Source organism: Phyllostomus hastatus, unplaced genomic scaffold (genome assembly GCF_019186645.2).
Source record: "Phyllostomus hastatus isolate PE091 unplaced genomic scaffold, TTU_PhHast_1.1 phas_contig_329, whole genome shotgun sequence".
In the NCBI taxonomy this organism is placed as follows: domain Eukaryota; kingdom Metazoa; phylum Chordata; class Mammalia; order Chiroptera; family Phyllostomidae; genus Phyllostomus; species Phyllostomus hastatus.
Genome location: NW_025333854.1, coordinates 2,200,236 through 2,218,477, shown reverse-complemented (window position 1 = coordinate 2,218,477; position 18,242 = coordinate 2,200,236). Strand labels below are relative to the sequence as shown.

The 18,242-nt window shown below is 45.0% G+C and overlaps 1 protein-coding gene across 1 annotated transcript in view; it reads left to right on the top strand.

The window, feature by feature from the left end:
* Nucleotides 1–18,242, top strand: part of NDUFS4 (NADH:ubiquinone oxidoreductase subunit S4) — a 75,922-nt gene that overhangs the window by 22,369 nt on the left and 35,311 nt on the right. The window contains exon 2 of the mRNA XM_045839958.1: nucleotides 6,862–6,940. Within this exon, the coding sequence (XP_045695914.1) occupies nucleotides 6,862–6,940 (79 nt within the window). The remainder of the gene's footprint in view (nucleotides 1–6,861; nucleotides 6,941–18,242) is intronic.

Genomic DNA, 18,242 nt, shown 5'->3' with positions numbered 1-18,242 from the left:
TTATTTAAAGATTTGATTTATTTATTTTTTAGAGAGGGAAGGGAGGGAGAAAGAGAGAGAAACATCAGTGTGTGTTTGCCTCTCACATGCCCTGTACTGGGACCTGGCTTGCAATCTAGGCGTGTGTCCTGGCTGGGACTCGAACTGGTGACCCTTTAGTTGGTAGGCTGGTGCTGAATCCACTGAGCCACACCAGCCAGGGCTTTGTCACACAAATTTTTAAAAGTTGTATTTTTATTTTAATTTAGTTCAAAATATTTTTTAGTTTTTCTTGAGGCTTTTTGGATCATAAGTTGTTCAGAAGTGTGTTTTTAAATCTCCAAATAATTATGAATCTTCCAATTTTCTGTCATTAATTTCTAGTTTAATTCCACTCTTGACTGGGAGGGTGCATTTTGTGGTTTCTAGTCTTTTAAACTGTTAAGCTGTGTCTTATAGCCCACCATCTGGGCCTGTCTTGGTGAGTGTCCCGTGTGTACTTGAGGAGAGTCTGTGTTCTGCCGCTGTTGGATGAAATATTCCATAAATGTCAATGAACCCCAGTTGACTGATGGAGCTGTTCAGTTCAACTGTGTCCTTGTTGATGGTCTGTGCTTCGGAGAGTGTTGCCGTCTCCAGGCCTAATAATGGATTTGTGTGTTCTCCTTGCACTCTCTCGGGCTTCGCCTCGCGGGTTCTAACACTCTCTCGTTTGGCGCGTGTGCCGCAAGGCTTGTTGACCCCTTTATCCTGACATAGTGCTGCTCTTTATTCCTGACATTGTGTTCTTTCGTTTGGAAGTCCACTGTGTTTGAGAATGCTGTAACTGCTGCAGGAACATTTGGTTACTGTTAGCCTGGTGTGCATCTCTCTTTACTTTTAACCTATCCGTGTCTTTACATTCAACATGGGTTTCTTTTGGGTTCTGGCTCCCTTCAGTTGGTATATTTAGACCATTGTCATTTAAAGTGACTATTGACACAGCTGGTATTAATATCTACCCACGTTTATATCTGCTCATTTCCCTTTTTTGAGTTGTTTCTGAGAGTTCTTAATATATTGTAGGTATTTGTCTTTTATCTGCTATGTGTGTTGTACTTACTACCTCTGATCATTGCTCATTTAGTGTTTAGTGCTTTTTGTTGTTCAGAAGTTATTTTTCTTTCAGTTTGTGGGTTTTGCATCCTAAGAAAACTTTTCTTTCTAAAACGTATAAAAACTCTCATATTTTATTCCAGCGATTTGCACACACAACACACTATTAATCCATCTAGAACTCTTTGGTATAGGATGTAGATATTTTATGAGGATTTAAACATTTTTGAAAGGATAACCACCTGTCTCAGTATTATTTATTGACTAGCCTTCCACCTCTGATTGGAAACTGCCGTCGTACTCCGTAGCGCGCCGACACGCTTGCGCAGTCGGGCTCTGTTCCGGCCGGGGCTGCGTGTCTGCTCTGTGGGTGCCTGGGCCCGCAGCGTGCTTTAAGCACTGCGGTACATTAGCCAGCAAAGCACCCCCCATCCTGGAGTTGTTTTTCAGATTTTCTTAGTTATTTTTGTGAATTTTTCCTCCATATGACAATCACTTAATTTTATAAAAATTCAGTTGAAATTATTATTATAATTAACTTATAGGTTAATAACTGGCATCTTTGTGGTAAGTTTGCTTCCACTTATTTACAAGACGTACCAAGAGCAAGCAACTCAGTTCCATTCCAAGCCAGTGGAATTATTCTTTAGTGGGCAGAATAGCTCAGTAATTTAACCTTTGTAAATGTGAACTTTGCATATACTTATGTCTTGTAATATAATTACTGTCATCACCAGGACATCTATATTTCTTATTCCCTTCATTTTCACCTTATTTCTGTTTACTTTGATAACCTGGTGCTATAAGCGTGGGTGTATTTTTTATTTCTCCTTTACTTGACATTTTCCATCACGCCCTCCGGTTACTTTGTGACCACACTCGGCAGCCTGGCCCAGTCCTCCTCCTCACCACCCCTCCATGTGCTGTCAGAGTCCAGTGTGTGAGCCCGGTCACCCTCACCCCCCCGCACGAGGCTCTCCTTGGTCCGCAGACGACACCCTCACCCAGGGGCAGCGTGGGGCTGCGCCTGGAGCCGTGTCCGGGAGCAGTTGCTCTGGGGCCCTGCTCTGAGCGCGGCCGGCTGGGAAGCACGTGGGGAAGGGCATCTGGGGGCCGCACGCCCTTCCTGTCCACGAGCTCGGCCGGTTGAACGTGAAAGTCAGTGTCAAGTACTGGACCTAAAGATTAGAAGTTGAAGCAATACATCTGTCAGGATCAAGGAGTTTGTTTGTGAGTAGATTATAAAATGCCTTCACGTTAATTTCCACTGAACTTAACTGAAGCATTTGTCGGATCTTTACCTTTTACCTCTGGAAATTTCCAGAACAGGGAAGTAGACCCTTGACCCCTCCTCCTCGTTTGTCCCGTTAACGTTCGGGGCTTCCGTGCTGCTTCCTAGTGAGCACAGTGTTTTCAGGGAGATTTAAATTTTCTTGGATGTTTCACGATACTGAAAAGCTTTAAGATCAGTTTGAAGGTGATTGACTCAAATGTCAACATATTTGAACACTGAGATAATTATTGTGACATAGAGACTCTGTGTGTTTTATTATTTCAGCTAGAACCCAGTGATATTGTCTTCTGGTTTAGTGTGGAGCTGAACATTTTTTGATTTAATGTGAATTTGAGTTAATTCAATTTGCAGTAAATTGACAGCAAACATAATTGACTTTAAAAAGCTGAGAATTAATTGATTCCTTAATAATTTCTATAGGATTTGGAATTCTACTTTGTTAGAAGTCTAGCAAAACATTTCTGGTCCTCTGAAGTAACCGGTTCAATTTTAATGTTTATAAAGCCGTAGTCAGTTATTTATAGGAATGTTTTTGCTGTCCGTAGTTAGACACAAAGTACCCCACTTCGCATTGGCTTTATTGCTCACCCCAGCTTTCTGGGTGGGGTGTGGCAGGGAGGCGGCTCTCCGCCCCCACTCCGGGTGGTGTGTCTGCTGGGGTGGCCTGAGGGAGGGGGGGGGGGGGGGGCGGAGCTAGTGTCCCAGGTCGAACAGCTCACTCACCTGTCTGGCAGAGGGGGATTGGCTGCTGGTTCCTCTTCAGGTGGGTCTCTCGGGCGGGGGGGGGGCACTTGGGCTGTCCGGATACGGTGGCTGGTTTACAGGAGCGAACACCCTGGGAAACAGTGTGCTGAGAGGAAGTGGAAGCTGCCGCTTTGTTAGGGCCTGAGCCTGGAAAAATGCATCACCTCCACTTTCGTTGTTGCTGAGCAGCAGTCACAGAGCTCAGGTTTAGGGTTAGGGGACATGGGCCTCGAGCTCTTGGTGGGAGGGAGGAGTGTCAGAAGGTTCGAAGCCATGTTTTCAAACGGCGGTAATGATACGGGGATTCTGCGGTTCTTAGTTGGTAAGGATAATTTGCCTGAAAGGGAGAAAAATGTTGAAACTTTGAGACAGTAATGTTATTTTTATTCAGATACTGTTTTCCAGTGCAAATGGCTTCTTTTATTTTTTTACCATTGAGACTTTTTGAAAAGTATATTTGAAGTATCGAAGACAGTATTTGCAAGGTGTATGTGAGTGGAACTAGAGGACTGATGAGAGAAATGAGAAAGATCCCGATAGATGCTCATGGACAGGAAGACTCGGGCTGTTACGATGTTCCTTCTTCCCAGCTTGAGCTATGGATTCAGTGCAGTCCTGTCAGAGCCCCAGCACGGTACTTTGTGGCTGTAAAGAAAGTTGTTTTAAGCTTATACAGAAAGTCTGAAGACCCCAGATATTCAGCATTAACAGCGATGCCACTAAACCCTGGCAATGACGAAGGGAAGGGCGAGCCTCACCCATGCCGATGGAAATGCGGAGTGGCACAGCCACTTTCAGAGACAGTTTGGCGCTTCCACGCAAAGCTAAACAAAGTCCCTTTTTTCCTTTCCATTGACTTTATCGGGGTGACACTGATTTGCGAAACTGTACGGGTTTCAGGTGCACAGTTCCACAGCGTAGTGTCTGTGCACTGTATGGTGTGCTCACTGCCCAAGTCAGTCTCCTTCCCTCGCCCTGTACCCGCCGCCACACCCCCCTCTCCTGCCCCACCGCTCGGCCAGCAGTCAGCACACTGCTGTCCCCGTCCGGGAGCCTGTCCTTCCTTTTTTGGCTCTGTCCCTCCGTACCCCCATCCCCCAGCCTCTCCGCGTCCTCCTGCCCAGACCAGCGGACAGCCTGCTCCCTTCGAGTCTGTCTCTGTTTGGCCTGTCAGTTCATTTTGTTCATTAGGACATACAGTCTGGTCGTTGTGTCTAGGGATTCACCCAGAGGAGTTGCAAACATCCTCGCAAAAACCTGCACGTGAATGTCTAGCAGGTGAATGGATGAGCAAATGTGGTATCTATGTTTTTGAAAGTTTTAACTCCTTAGATTTTTAAAGAAGAGATTATGAGTTGAGAAATTATCATGGAGCATTTCCATTGGGGTTATTAAACTAGAGCTATACTCAATTCCACTTACTGGAATTACGAACTCATCACTAGATGAAATTTTAGAGCAACAAGTTCTCATTTTACAAATTTGCAGAGTGAAACTGAGATGCAGAGAGCTAAGCGATTTGCTCATAGACACAACTAGTCAGGAGTAAAACCAGAGCTAAAAATAAGGTCTCTTGATGGCCATCTCTAGGATACCTCGTTTTCTTTTCTTACGGGAAGCTTTACAGGAAACGCAAATGTAGTAAATGGCTGGTGCACTCTAGTAATGCTGACGGATAACACCCAGCATGGCCCTTAGAGTTTATCCCGTGGGCCTGGAATCAATGGGGACACCGAGGCCCAGAAATGGGGACAGGCCCGCTGCCAAAGCAGCCGCGCGGGCAGGAAGGTCAGCTCACGGGGCACACCGAGGCTCCGGGCTTCTCAGAGACGGGCACCCGCCCGAGGGAAGGCAGGCCGCGCACAGCGGCCGAAAGCAGACACCGCCAGGACAGTCGTCATCGTCCCGTGGGGCGGTGCGCTGTGACATTAGAAAGTTAAGTGTATGCTCAGGGATGGCTAGTCGGGAATCATTAGTGAACAAATGCTAATGTTCCTTCTTAACTATTATCACAGCCAGAACCTGTACCTTAACTGTCTGTATAAATAATTTAAAATAATTTTATGTGGGTGTATTTTGTGTAGATAAAACTTCAGAGCAGTGTGTTTGCAGTGATAAGGAATTACATTAATTTTGGGAAGTAGATGACAGATTTTTAAAAATATGCGTTTACGAAGCAAGCCTTTTTGTATTATGGGTTATCTTTAAGTTGTGTTATTAGTAAATAGATTCCCTATAAAGCTGTGTACAGTAGTCCCCCCCCTCCTTATCCACAGAGGATACATCCTGAGACTCCTGTTTTTTGCTATTAATACATACCAGTGATAAAGTCTTATTTATGAATTAGGCAAAGTAAGAAATGAACAATAATAGCAATTAAATAGAAGCACGATTGCTATACACTGTAATGAGAGTTACAGGAGTGAGGTCTGCGTGTGTGTGTGTGTGTGTGTGTGTGTGTGTGTGTCTCTAACGGTGTCTCTGTCCTGCCCTCGCGCTCTTCTCCTGGGGGTGTGGGGTGACGACACTGCGCCCGAGCCCCGAGGTGGAGGGAGGGGATGTGGGGTGACGACATGACGACACTGCGCCTGAGCGCCGAGGTGGAGGGGGGGTGCGTGCAGAGAAGAGGGGGCACCTGTGTCGCAGGCCAAGGGGTGGCCAGATTTCCCCACGCTTCTCAGAATGGCTTGCACTTCACAGCTCAGGGAGGGTTTATTTCTGGGGTTTCCCGTTTGGGAGCGCTGCTGGCGGCGGGTGACTGAAACCACGAGAGGAAAGCTGGGCGTCAGGCGGGGACTGCTGTGCACCGTGGCTGTTGAAAGTCGAGCCTTTGGCGCGAGGTTCTGTGTCAGCTACTGGTGATTATGCTGCAGCACAATAATGGTAGGGGTTATGTTGCAGAGCTGAGTACTGTCCATTCAGTTGGTTTGGAAATTTGCGTCGTAACTGTATGTACCAACTTGCAAGAGAGAAGTGTACACAGGATTGCTGAATATTTTGGAAAACTCTAAAATGTACATTGTTACAGCGATGGCTATGACATCCATTAGCACAGAGTATACTGTCTACGTAAAATAAACAGGTCTGTTGGCTTTAAGTAATTTCTCAGGGCGGAAGAAATCCCTGTGGTGAAGGGAGATGCTGATACGAAGGAGCTAGAAGACCCTGCGCCCCTTGCGTTTCCTTCCGACCGTGTTCTCCTTCAGTATGAATTCCTTCAGCTCTGGGAATGGGATTCAGGACTAAACCAATAACATTAATTAAAAACAATCATACAAATGACTCCTATTTAAAACGACTTTTGTTTTGAAATTAGCGTGAAGAAACTTTTTGTTCACATTAAATTCTGTAACTTTTACTTTGTGCCGTTAAGAATGCGATTGAGATGGTTCTTTTCCATTCTGATGCCGTCACTGAGGAATCTGCGTTCCCGGAGAGTTGGTAGGGCTGTGCGTTTTCCTTCCCGGACGTGCGAGCCAGCCGCACACGCCGGGGGGCACAGCAGCGCGGCCCTGGGCGCGGCTGGCCCTGGGGGCTGGCGGCCCGCCGGTGCGGGGTGCCTGGGGTCTGGCGGGCCGCGGGCAGAGCCCCCCGGGGAGGAAGGGGACTTGTGTGCCCTCTTCTCCATCTGTCTGTCCTTTCTGTGTGAGAAGGCAGGCAGCGCCAAAGCAGCTCGTCTGTGGAGTGTTTGCCTGCCTCTCTCTGCTCACCGCGTGGGCCGTTTTTAAATTGCGGATCTTGCACTGCAGGTCACTGAGCACTTCCACATGGAGGCTGGCACACGACCGGGCTCGGGACGCGCAGCTCATCACGGTCGATGAGAAACTGGTAAGACTTTCCTTAAACGCGCTGCTAGCATGCTGCTTTCGGGGTTGTTTTCGTACAGTAGATTTTCAGTGATTTGAATTTGACTTTCTAGATTGATGCGAATTTTTAAAAATTTATTTTAAGAAATATTTGTCACAAAAAGATAATTTGTGTTAAGCATTATAAATAAATACTAAGTCATACAAATATTGAGCAATTAAAATTACAAAAGTCTTCCTTTTGTGGTGTTTATAAGTAGCAATTAGAACGTTTTAATGTTTGTGATGCATGCACTGTTTTTCACTCTCTCAGTTATACTGCTGTGTAGGTTGTAAGGTACCGTTACTGTCTGAAACCGAGTGTGTTGGGCTTCTCCGCAGTGAGTTCTTCTGTGACTGTGGATGCGTGTGTGCACGTCCCATTTCTGCTGCGCACGGGGGTGATCTCAGCTAGCGGGTGAGCGGCGTTCTGTTCACCACAGCAGGTGGGGCTCTGGTGGCCAGACTTGCAGGACTTTTCAGGGTGTGGCGTTGCTTTCGATGGCAACGTGTTATTTATACTTCTTTTGCACAGTGACATACATTTTATAAATGCTCTGAGACTTCCAATAAAAATGGGTAGTCGTGCTTTCGTTTTTATCAAGTAGACTCTCTTCCTAATTGTTGCGTATCTTTTTAGTACTCAGTTTTGAGCCTGGGATCATAATGCAAATAACGGGTCACACGTAAAGGTTTAAATGGGAAAATAAATAGATAAGTAAGCAGATAAGGAAATCTCACGTCTTTTACTTAATGCTGGTTGGTTTTAACGTTAAAGCCAAAGGCTAACCAAAACAGTCTCACGAAAATGCCAGCTTTGTCACCTTCTTGTGAAAACTGCTTTGGTGCTTCTTCCTGGCCTGGCGCGGCCTTCGGGGCCTTCGCGTACCACTGTCCGTCCCGATGCACGTCAGGTGCGCTCTGCCCGGCTGCCTGCCGCCCGGCCCCTGGCTCTCCCTTCAGGCCCATCTGCTCGTCCTGCACCTGTTCACCGAGTGTCACTTGTGTCCTCGGGCAGGAAAGAACGGAGGGGTGTGTGTGTGTGTGCGTGTGTGTGTGTGTGTGAGAGAGAGAGAGAGAGAGAGGTGGGGTGGAGAGAGAAATGGGGAGGGGAAAGATTGCTCACACGGCCTATGTATTCAGCAATTAATGAGGATGCTCTTTTAATTTTTCCAGGGCCCATGTCCTTTAAGCCCCAAGAGAGTACTTCTTGTTCTGGTGTTACGGAGTTTACTCTCTATAACATTTTCAAGTTGTGTGGAGTTTTCTGGTACTGCTTCCACGCTCTGTTCTCTCCAGCTTGGAGCGCGGGCGGGTCCCCCAGCAGTCTACGCTCTGCCCGGGGCGCTGCGCAGCCCACCAGAGGGGCGTGCGCGCTGCTCTGGGCCTGTGCCCTCGGCTGGCGCGCGGAGTCGGTGGCACACTTCCGGCGAACTTAGTTGCCCCGTGGAGATGCTCTCCAGCTCTGTTAATGTCTTTCTTGAGCTGTGTGCTAATCAAAATGTAGGTGCAGTGTTCCAGCTAAATTCAGTAGAAGTCTGATGTATGATTATTCGTAGCTGTGGAAGTAGTCTTTAATGCAACTGAAACCTGCAGCTGTTCGGTTAGGTTTACATTGAAACAAAAGTGTTAAACGCTCGTGTCGGTAGCGTACCGCCACGAGGGGCCCCGGGTCTCCCTGCCCCCTCGCACGGCCAGGTGGGGGCTCGGCGGCAGCACAGTGGCCGGGCCTGGCCCTGAAGGGTCCTCCCGGGATGCCGAGCAGCTGGAGTGGGTCTTACGTGCATGTCGAACAAAAATGGCTCTGCAAATGTGGGTCAGTGTTCATGATGAAGGTGTTTCAAAACGTGAAGGAAGTTCTCACAAGTATTCTAAAAGATGTAGAAACAGCATTTTAATGTCACTATTCTAAAAACCAATTTATTAACTTAGTATACTATTTTTATTAACCACTCAACACGAGATTACTGTTATATCTGTACCTGAAATTGAATGGAATTTAGAGTCTTAATTGTGTGGTAAGGGAGTTAGCCGTTGTCATGATTTCTGTTGGATATCTTATATAATGTATTTTAAAAATTAATACAGGTGATGACTCTAAAGTCCAGGTCTTAAGCAAGTAGACTAAACTTAGTCGGGGATCAGTTTTAGTGTTTATTTCAGGTCCTTGGAATTTAAAACCAGAGGATAACTTTACATGTTACCCGGTTATATTATTGACTGTATTTTTCATTAAAAAATTGTTTAACCTTTTGTTCACGAGAAACCTCATGTGGGGGCCCAGTGAGTAATAACCTAGGTAAAAGCCGAGTTTCCTGCAGGGTGAGGGTTAGGAGCCTGAGGGAGCCGTGCAAGCGTTCCCCAAGACAGTGGCTCTCAAAGAACGGTCTGGCGGGGGACCCAGGACCCTGCAGAAGGTCTACAAGGTCAAACTGCTCCCCCGGTCACACAAAGACTTTATTAGAGCCAGCAGAAATTACTCATATTTAAAAACCCTCACCTTGCGCACCATCTTTCATTCCCCACGTGCGAAACAGAAATGTACACGAAACATCACGTCGGCACGCCCCCGCGCGCTGCTGCAGCCGGCCCTGCGGACCCACGGAGCCCAGCCGCGTTCCCGCGGAGCGCCTCTGCGGTCGGTCGAGGACCCAGGAACCGTTGACGGGCAGACTGCGGCCTGTCGGTCCTCGGGGCGTGGCAGACGTTTTCTGGCAAATAAACCCCGTGACTTGAAGGAAGTGTTACTCATGATCAGCTTTAGGCTCCTAGGTGAAAACAGGATAATTTTTAGAACTTGAGTCTGCTGCCACTGGCCCGATGGCGCTAACGACTTCCCAGCTCAGACTGTGTGACGGTACTGGCGCCGACATTCCCGAACGGGGGTTCGCGTGTGGTGTCGCGGGCCCGTTAGTTTGGAAGGTCTGCATGCCTCTTGGGAGCCAGCGTTCTCTGCGTGACCAGTGTTCTCTGCGTGACCAGTGTATGACGTCATAAAGTGGTGCATGGGTAGAACTTGCATTCATGGTGCGAGGGAGAACAGTGCATGTCTGTGACTGTGAACACATGAAGGTGGTTCAACTGTCGCCCGTTTCCTGGCTCAGTGTCTGTGTCTGTGTGGGTTCTCCTCACGTACTACGACCGGGACAGCGCAGTACAGCCGTTTGAACGCAAGACCAGTGGATAGAATTAAGCCATCTGCCTTTAAGCCAGACATCAGAGATCCTCAGAAATGCATGTTAGTGCCTCTCTTCTCACTAAACTTTCTCGTTTTTGGAAATACAGTTACTTTTCATAATAATGCTAAAATATAGGTGGTTTATTATTTTAAACTCAGTATAAATTCCAATTTTTCTGTTTTTAATTTCTTGAATGGCAGATATCTGCAAATATATCTCATATACAAAACCTGGGTCCCAATAATTTTTATTTTTCATGTATTTTTTTAAATTAAATTTGTTGGGGTGACATTGGTTAATAAGATTGTATAGGTTTCAAGTGTACAATTCTATGATGCATCGTCTGTGTATTACATACTGGGCCCCCCACCCAGTGATTTTTAAGAGTGGAAAGGAGTCCTCTGACCAGAAAGTTTGGGAATCATTCTCCCAGGTCTTCTCTTTTTTTCAGTTCAGCATCCCCAGGGCTTTGACTCGCTTCACGTGAATTCTAGTTAGCTCATCATCTGGATCATTCTGCAGTTTGACTGAGTCCTTGTTAAAACGTAGTCGCCAGGATTTCTCGTGACGCTCCAGATGTGCCCCCCAACCCTTCAGCCTCAGCAGCTCTAGTCCGCAGCCTCACACTCAAGTTCCCTGCTGCGTCCGCAGGCAGGGTCCGTGGGGGGCTGCGGCCCCGGACCCTGGTTACTAGCTCTGCTGTTACCAGGCCATGGTTCATTTTTCCACCCCGAGTGCATGAGTTTGCAGTTTCAACTGTCACTCTCAGATCAGTCAGGAGGTCAGTGGGCATGTCACCAAGTAGAGTTTAATAGTTCAGTATTTCATTTGACGGGCAGAATTTAATATGTAGAACATAAGAAATTAAAGGAGTTTTTATAGCATGTCATGGGTGTCAGCACCATTATAAGTACAAAGAAAAGGATGTCTTATTTGGGTGTCTACTGTGTATTGACAACAGGTGCCCTATCTTTTCTCAGGCAGAGAGTGTAAAGGGGAAAAGTCTGCCTCGTCTGTTGCAGTGTTAGAGACTCTGCGCTTTCGTTTCAGAACTAAATGCAGTGCCGACGTCGTTAGAGGACAGAGCTTCAGAGAGTGACATCACAGTATCTCCTGGATTATTAGTGATGAATGTTATGCAGAGCACATAGTACATTTCTAATGAGGCACTCTTAAGAATGTCTTCCCTGCTTGTTGTGCATAAACTGCTAATATCCTTTTCATTTACTGCCAGAATTAATAGAAATTTAAATGCCAAATGTAGACTACAGCATCTTAAAATGATCTTGTCTGTCGATGTAAGAGCACAACGTGTAAAATAACCCTTTTGTGGTCGCACCAGTAGCATTTCCAAATACGCAGTGCTTTCTGCAGGCACCGAGGGAAGCTCACCCACGATGTTTGTGCGGCCCTTGGTTTTCGTTGCAGGGTCGCTGTGCTGTGGAGGTGGGGTGAAGGACGTGTCCGCCTTTGTGCGTTATTGAGAGAGAGACTTTTCTCCCTTTACGCCCTCCACCCCAGCCTCCTTTCAGTAGACTCGACGAGAACACGCCGTCTTTTTATGTTCACGTGGACTGTGCAAAATAGAGAGGTTGAGTTTTCAGTTCAGTGCTCTTCAAAGATTTTGAGTAGGTGCTCCCCGCAAAACGACCAAGGCATGAATTAGACCTACAGAGTATGCTTTTGAAATGCTTTTTTGTAATTTTTATTACCTATTTTTGAAATACTAATTTCTGTCACAGTTATATTAACTACCACTATGGTTAAAATGTAAACACAAAAGATATACAGCCCCCCTCAAAATATAAGAGCTATTTCAATTAGTAAAAATCATGTCAAATAAGCCTTAGTAGTTTGGGCATTAGTATATTACTTTTGTAAAATAAGTCGGCAGCTGTCTGTCCTTCATTTGTTTACTCAGTAAATGCTTACCAAGCGCCTGTGTGCGCAAGGCACTGTACTTCAGTGTTTACAGTGACACTCTCAGTGGTTTATTTTCAGTTAGGTGCCTAGTCGTTTTATTTAAAAACTATTCAGCATCACCTGTTTTCATCATGGTAGTTATACCTGCATCCTCAATATAAATGCAAATGAAAAAGGAAACTTTATTTAGCAACCTGTAAATCTCAAATCTGTGGGGTGGGGAAAGATGGCTGTCATTTCTAAGTTGTTGTTTTTTTTTGTTCGTTAGTTTTTTTTTTGTTTTTTTTTTTGGAGAAATAGTGAACACTTCAATATCCTTATAATGAACACTTTAATGTAAAATCCTGATAGGATTTAAAATAGTCTGTACTAATATCTTTATTTAAAAATGAAGTGTGCATGTGAAAGAGAGATGGTGTTTTGAATGTTGCCAGTTTGTTGTTTTCCTGCTTGACAGTTTCTTCCAAACAGCAGTGCTGCAGCAGTTCAAGCTTCGTTACTTGTCGATACTCGCAATAAGTAGTTGCCGTTTGATTAAGCACTTAATATTAACACACTTAGCCAACCGAGTAATGATATTGCTGATTTAGAATTTCTGCAAGCAGCAGCAACTTATTTAATAGAAACTTTTTGTCACTTTAATAGGTTTTAAATTTTTTCTTTGCTTGAAGTTGCTGTAAGAAATTTGTAAAAATGATTTTTGCAACCGTTTCAAAATAAAACAGTTGTAATTGCTACTCAAATACTGGTTTTGTGTTGTTTTTACTTCCTAACACACTCAATGTTTGTAGATGGAAACTGTGTAAGTCTGCAACTGGGATTAGAAATTGATCATTAAGAGGTGACCTACACAAAAAGATAAACCTAAGTTAAAGGCTTACATTTGCTTTGGCTGCTTGCTTTTTTCTTTCTTTTTTTTTTTTTTAAAGGGGTCAGTTTTCTTTCGACAAGATTACCCCCTCGGGTGTGTGGCAGCGCTGCTCTGCTGGGGCGTCGGAAGGCGCGGTGTCTGTGATTAGCGCTCTGCGGCCTCCTAGCATCTCAAGTGTCTGTTTTGTCTGGACTTTGCTCACGCAGCATTCTTGTGCAGGAGTTTCAGGGCTTTCGTCTGGAGCACTGGGTCAAAGGCTATGTCTCTTTGAAGGGCAGACAGGAGGTTTTTTTTTGTTTTATTCACTAAGTAGTATTTCATTTTACATCAAAGAATAGCAGCAGCCTTTGAGCCCCTTCCATGGTGGCAGTTTAGTATGTGCGGTTCCTTTTTCAAGACTTCCCTAAATACAGAGCGATGTTTCTCCGCGGTTTCCAGTCTGCAGATGCTTACTTATATTCTTGTATTTAGATGAGACTATTAAAATAAAAAAAGGGAAAGCATTGATTATAAATGTTAGTTTGAAGAGAGTTTTATTTTTAAAAACTTACAATGCACTGCCCTTTTTTGGTTTTTACGCTACCCAGAAGCTACCAAAAAAAAAAAAAGGTGAATAGCCTTTAAGATTGTAGCAATACCATTGCTCAAAAGTCTATGAAAGAAGTAATGACTAATGATTTTGGAAGTGTAAATGTTATAGTCAAATGTACATTCTTCTATTAGTCTTTCTTCAGATACTTTGGAAGGGGAAGGGAGGAGGGGGCAGATAATTATTTTGAAAAATATCAAAAACTCAAGTAATGAAATATGTTAAGGCAATATAGCTGAAAGTAAATGTTCTTTCCACACTTTTGGGATAGGTTAATAAATGTGCTATGAACTGAAAATATTAATCACACAATAAATGATTGCTTGTATGTTTAGAAGATTAAGTGATATTTAATATTTTTATCACATGACATATATACCTAAACATGAACTAATATTAAACGAGCTTGTTTTTATGTTTATGGGTAAACATAGTTAAAATTACTAGAAATTTATTTAAATAGAATTGATTATTTAAAATAGGCATATTTCTACTCGGTGACATATTGTTAGTATTAAAACAACTTCAGATAATTCATTTAACATTGATTAAAATAAGTCAGATCACTTATTACATACAATTATTTAAAATAAAATTATATTGATATAGAACTTTGTTTTCTAAAATGTCCCATTAGAAGTTATTTTTACATTATCATATTGTATAAAACTTATTAAATACTGTAGAGGAAATGAATAGTAATAATAGGTTCTATATGCAGACAAGGCCATTGAAACTTAAACTAGAGAATGATCTTTATATATTAAAATTGTTAAGGAACAAAGGCTCCTTCCTCTGCAGCATTCAGCCGTCTCCATTATCTGTGATTCTTCAGCAATTAAAGCAGATTTATTTTCCTCTTTGTTCCTACTTGGAACACTCGAACAATGCTGGAGAACTGAACTGAATGGAGTGTTTTATCTCTCAAAAGCTTTAAAGTTCTATGTACCAATTAGCAAAATACAGTAAAGGTTTAAACTGTTAATAGCCACAACATCTTTCATGCATAGATGGGGCTAAGCCGGTGCTGTGTAACAGTCTCCATTGTGTCTCTTTTAAGGACAGTCCCTGGGTCACTTCTTTTCCTGCTTCCCTACCTGCTGTGTACGGGAACTGTGGAGAGTCCTTGACACTTGCTTTCAAGAGTTTAAAACTCTTGCATGTTATTATGTAGGAGCCTTGGCCCTCAATAAAGTAGAATCGAGCGTATTTTATGTGGGCGTTCGATTGTTATATTGTTTTTTTGTCATATTTTGGTGATTAGACGATGTACATGTGGAAATACATTATTTTTCTTGAATGAATTCACAGTTTATAAGTTGTATGTTATCTCCCTGGAAATTGGTTAATTTTATTCATTTAACTGAATGCAATTATAAACAAATCATCAAAGTTTATATCAGAGTATGTAGATACCTGATGCTTTATTTTATACTGTATTTGCGTGTACCTTGGTTTTTACGTTGTTTCCTCCTTCAGTGGTAGAAAAAGAGTATTCGTTTTTAGGTATGTAGCTTTTTAAATTGGCCGGCTTGCCAGATGATTTCAGAGCTCAAGAATCCATCCAAACACCTGCCTTGAACCTGTCGAAGCCTCATGTCCCCCATCGCAGAGTAACGTTGTCATGAAGGCGGGGGGAGAGGGGGTGAAGAACAGGAGCACTGTCTTTCGGTGACAGTCGCGTGTCCCCTCCTGACACGCGTCCCCGGGGAAGGAGAAGGCGGGCCCCCGCACCTGAGCCTGGCAAACGTCTCCTCCGTGTCCATGGTCTCAGGCTCTCTTCTCTGCGGGACTTGGCCCGTGCGCCCCGCCGCCCCTCCCCACCCCTCTCCCCCAGCCAGCGTTGCGCTCCGCAGGCTGGGGAGGTGGGAAACGGGGCAGCGGTGAGAGGGGGAGGGGCCGCGGGAGCGGCGTGCGCGCCTCTGCGGACCCCCGCCCCCCACGGCGGGCTCGTCGGGAGACGGGTGAATGGGCCCTTTGCTCCGTCTCTGGTGCCTGTCTGATACTTGACTTCTTTCAGCTTTGAGTATATTGCATATTAGTTAATTAGGATTTTCTTATTTTAATGCCTCCAATAAAACAGGTATTAAAGATGGTCCTGGCTTTCTCTGAGCAACACGTGGGACACAGAGATACCGAAAGTTGTGCCGAAAGCACTAATTTAAATTCAGGACCTGAGGATCTGATTAGTGTACTGATCTGCATCTGTTACAGTGACTACTGAGTCTGTATTGTTATAATTAAAACCTATCAGTTAAAAAGATTTTTAGCCCTAATTGAGCAGTCTGAGATTTGACATTCACCAAAGTAAGATAAGGTTCCTGGCCTCCTGAACCAGCATCGGGCTGTGTTGAATGCTCACAAGTGGCTGGTGTGGCCTCAGCCCAGAGCGGCTGGAGGTTTGAACGCCCCCCAGGACAGCCTCTAGTCTGTGCAGACCCTGCAAGGGCTGGTTGGTTGGCTGGTTGGTTTTTACTTCTCGCCCCTTATTATAATATGGGGCATTGCTGTTCTTTCTCCTTTGTTCAGGCGTCCGAGCGCCTGCTTTGCGCTCTGGGGACTTAGCAGTAACTAAGGAGAACGTCCCTGCCCCGAGAGCTTACGTTTCTCACGTGTGAGCCGATGCCAGCCCCGTTGTAGTTCATTAGAGTGCTTCGTGGTCAGTGTCATACAGCAGTGTCACAGGGACAGAGAGCAGGGGCAGGGTTGGGTGTCCCCGGGGGTCTGTTGTGGGGCGGTCAAGGGAAGCGACCGTGAGAAGGTGCGCTGTGTGGACTAAGGTCTGAATAGGGAGCAGGAGCCACTCATGTGACAGCCCCGGGCACGCGTGTGCCAGGGGGAGAGGGAAGGCGGTGCCAGCAGTGCAGAGCGGCGGGTGGTCCTCAGAGGGGCGGGAAAGCCGCGACGTCACATGAGGCTGAGCAGAGAGGCTGTAGCCGGTAAAATTTTCACTCACGCGCCTTTATGGGTGTTCGTGGAATAATGTTTATAGTTTTCTGCAAGTGGTTACATTTTTAACAACTTTTTTAAAAAGGATCCCAGTTTTTGTTTTTGTCTCTGCATTTTAAATTTTCCATGTGGTATAACAATTGAGTGATTCTTCTATTAAAGAAACTTCTGATTTTGAAATTGCTTTTTGGTAAAGGTCATCTCGGGACCTGGAATATTGAATTCACCTCCTTCCTGTAGTCCCCCACTCTCCGTGGCTCTCCTTCCCTCACCACACCCCCAAAGGATGGAAATTGGCGATTTGTCATCAAGGTGAAGAAGGAGAAGAAATGGGCTGAGTTGCTGTCCACCAAGTTGGTGCTGACAGAGTCCCAAACGTGTAGAAGCGTCTGCACCTTGCTCCGTTCCGCTGGGCCCAGGGCCGGGGGGGCGACAGCTGTGTTCTACCTGAACTGGCACTCTCCTGGGACTGTCTACCCCTCCTTTCCCCCTCTTTCTCTCTGCCGCTTGGAATCTGCCTCTCCGTCTCTGTGACTATCGTGCTCCTGTGCTGACAGTGTAGCTGACAGTCCTCTGCCTTTCCTTTTTGGCTGCCTGTGTGCCCCGCCCCTTCGGCCCTCCTCCGGGCGACGGGCCCTCTCTCCCCTGTCTCTCTCTGCCTGCCTGTCTGCTTCCGGCTCTCTGGCCGGTGTTTTGGTTGGGATCATTTTTTCACTCCCCGGTTCTTCCCCTTCTCTCCTTTTTCCCCACATTTCTGTAGCTTTTGTCCTTTTTCTTCTTCCTTTACTTCTTTCTTTTCCTCCCCAAACGATGCGAGAGTTACATCAAGAGGAGAGACAGAGCTGGCTCTGCCCTCCGATTGCATTTTCTCTTAGGTCTTATTTCCCCCTTGGGAACACACAGGACTTCTGGAGACATTTACCAGCTGGAAGAGGAAGTGCTGTGACTTAAACATCATATTACGGTTCTCTTTCACTGAATCTGAGTTAATTGACTCACTTGCTGTTCCGATGCTGGGTTCTGGGGGGGTTTCGGGCCACCATACCGGCCTCCAGTGCAGTGGCCTCGTGTGAGGCGTCCACCTGTGTCTGTGCTCGTGTGTGCGGTGTGGTTGATCCTCGAGTTTTTGTCATGTCACCGGTCTCTTCTGCCAGCATTTTCCTGAGTCATTGATGATATTACTCTCTACACAGATTCTGACAAATCAACTGTGTTTCACTACATAATTATTCCAATGAGAAAATTTTTTTAGTTACTTACAGCCTATTTTTCATGGTGGGAATTTTAAGCTACATTACTGTAAAGGAGTTTCTGAAGGCCTTGTTCATATTATTATGTGTCATATTTAGTCATTAAACTATATAATTAGAACTGTTATTTACTCTTTTTAATAGTAAAATATGCATATTGCAGAAACATTGACTTAGAAATGGCAAAGTATAGAGAAAATTAAAATCACCTTGGATTTCATAGAGTTGATGAATTTGCTTCTTTTTTATATGAATACTTAAACACACCAAGTTCCAAAATATTTATGTATAACACAAATCATACTTTATAGTTTGATGTCCTATTTTTTTTACTTTATTTGCATTGTATTGTGAATATTTTCATCTTTAAAACTATTCAGAAACATAACCGTAAGTGGCTGTATGATTTCCCGTGGTGTTGGTGCGGCTGCCTCAGAGCAGCATCTGCTGTCACGCAGCGGGTTGTTCCCGTTCTTTCACAGTTGTCTGGGCTGCCGAAGCAAGCACGTTTCTCGCAGTCATAT